General features: G+C 40.9%; 1 protein-coding gene across 1 annotated transcript; it reads left to right on the forward strand.

The window, feature by feature from the left end:
- Positions 1 to 343: 343 nt before the first annotated feature.
- On the forward strand, positions 344 to 1,899 carry LOC133305808 (uncharacterized; the record flags this gene model as incomplete). Its single annotated transcript, XM_061506045.1, has 3 exons — positions 344 to 963; positions 1,078 to 1,311; positions 1,370 to 1,899. Coding segments are annotated over exons 1-3 (1,203 nt in total), but the record flags the coding sequence as incomplete, so codon positions are not given.
- Between the last annotated feature and the right edge of the window lie 738 nt (positions 1,900 to 2,637).

The raw sequence follows: 2,637 nt of genomic DNA on the forward strand, positions 1-2,637 counted from the left end.
TTATTAAATTTGACATGATCTTTAGATGCAGGGTCTGAGGAGCCATTCTGGAATGAAAGCCAACATTATTCATTCATTAACTGGGCGCACCCTAATGACGAGTTGGAGATCCTATATGGCGATGATGACTTGCACGGAGGTTGGAAGTTAGGAGATCCGTTATTTGTGCAACAAGAATTTGGGTCCAAACCAGAATTGCAACATGCTGTGAAGATACATTGTATGAAGGGGCGCAGGACAGCCATAGTTGAAAAAAGCGACGAGTCAAGATTTGTTATGAAGTGTAAAAACCATGCTGACGGTTGTCCCTGGTATATGAGGGCAATTAAGCCGAAGAAGGGAGCTAACTGGGTGGTACGTAAATGGGGTCAAGGTCACACATGCCTAAATCAAGGCCTAGCACAGGATCATAGACAGTTGGATTCAAATGTCATTTGTGCGGCTATAATGAGTATGTATTCCACTGTTTATTTAATGATTCAGATTAATTGAGAATATGGTAAAGTTAATTTTTTTTTCCAGATATGTTAAAGGAAGATCCATCCACAAGACCAGCTCTGATACAGGAGAGGATACAGGGAACATATGGATACAACATAACGTACAGGAAGGCCTGGAAGGCAAAAATGAAGGCCATCGTTAAGTTGTTTGGTGACTGGGAGAAATCGTACGCATTCTTGCCAAATTGGCTGAAGTATATGACGGAGGTGAATGTGGGTTCTGTGTTCAAACTTGATACAAATCAATGTTTTGATGAACGTCGGGTTTATACAGACAGGGCCGTATTTCAAAGGGTTTTTTGGACATTTCACCAATGCATTGAAGCATTCAAACACTGCAAGCCTATAATTCAAATTGACGGCACTCATCTGTATGGGAAGTACAGAGGTACTCTATTGATTGCAACATCTCAGGATGGAGATGGATTTCTGCTCCCTATTGCCTTTGCTGTTGTTCCTCCAGGTGAGTAAATAATTTTGCTTTGGGGTATGTGAAAGCATGTGACCCTTCTTTGCCACTTCATACTGTAAATAATTTCTGAGCTCATCCCTATTGACTTTGTTGTTGTTCCTCCAGGTGAGAGGTTGGATGATTGGTCCTGGTTTCTTAGCCTTTTACGTTTTCATGTCACACATAGGCATGGTATTTGTCTAATATCCGATCGTCATCGAAGCATCATAAGGGCGGTGAAAGACCACGGAGGGTGGCAGCCTCCATATGCTTATCATGTATTTTGTCTACGTCACATCGGAAGCAACTTCAATACCCGTTTTAGGAATGTGGAATTGAAGAAAACGTTGATGAAATTAGGTAATGTACGGTATAATTACTCACATTTTCAACCATTTGAAGAAATGGTTTTTTGCAGGGTACACATGTTCAAAGATAAATTTCGACATTAGGTACAAGGAATTTATCGAGAACAATCCTGAAGTTGCTTCATGGTTGGATGCGATTCCGAAAGAGCAATGGTGCAGGTCGTATGATGAGACAGGACGTAGGTTTGGTCATATGACAACTAACCTATCTGAGTGTGTGAATAAGGTGCTTCGTGGAGCACGAAATCTGCCTATATCTGCATTGGTCAAGATGACATTCAGTAGACTCGTTGAGTATTTCGTCAAGAGACGTGAAGGGATTGAAAAAGATATCTCACAAGGTTGGATAATTTCAAAGAAGGTTGAGGCAGCGTTGCAAAAAAATGATGAATTGGCTGGCACTTATCGTGTGAGGATATATGATAGTGACCTGTTATTGTTTGAGGTTGAGGATGCCTACAATCAATCTACACACGAGGTCGGTGACATCATGAGAGTGGACTTAATCAATCGTACATGTCAGTGTGGTAGGTTTACAGCAAGGAGGTATCCCTGCAGTCATGTATTAGCAGTTTGCAAGGTAGCCAAGCTAAACCATTATGATTATGTGGATCATGTTTTCAAAATTCCAACCATTGCTAAAGTATATGCTGCACACTGGTTTCCTATTGGCAATGAATTGTTGATTCCATCCGTTGTTGGGCCTACTGTAATTCCGGATGCTCAGTTGGTACGTGCAAAAGGAAGACCAAAGTCTTCAAGGATTCAGAATGAGATGGATTGGGTTGAGTCTCAACCCTCTAGCAGTCAGAGCAGATGTAAGCATTGCAAGCAAGTTGGACATAACATTCGTACATGTCCATTGAGACTAAGACAAGCATGATTACGTATTGTTTTTGTGTAGTACTTTGTTTTGTAATGACAATCACTTTACGTATTGTTTTGTTTCCTTGTACCCTAAACTTTATCTTGTATTAGTTATGTATTGTGTTGTTGAAATGTATTGTTGAACTGTATTCTTGTGTTGTTGAAATGTATTGTTGAAATGTATCCGTTAAGTTTAGCGAGTCACTCGTTCCGTATTGTACAATCCGAATGTCTACCATACCCATTTACCCCTTCCCCGAGTCAGTTAAGGTTATTGTATTACACATCAATTACCAAGATGCTAACAAAATGGATTGAACAGCACCTGCTGCTGCATCTGCAACTGGTCTACCCGGGTAACTCGTAATGATATACCCGAGTACATCTTACCCGGGTAGACTATTCGTGGTACCCGGGTAGACCAGTTGCAGATGCTGTTGCAGATGCTGTT

The sequence above is a fragment of the Gastrolobium bilobum genome, unplaced genomic scaffold (genome assembly GCF_033153095.1).
Source record: "Gastrolobium bilobum isolate Gb01-03AN ecotype WA unplaced genomic scaffold, APGP_CSIRO_Gbil_v1 utg34786, whole genome shotgun sequence".
NCBI classification, from domain to species: Eukaryota; Viridiplantae; Streptophyta; class Magnoliopsida; order Fabales; family Fabaceae; genus Gastrolobium; species Gastrolobium bilobum.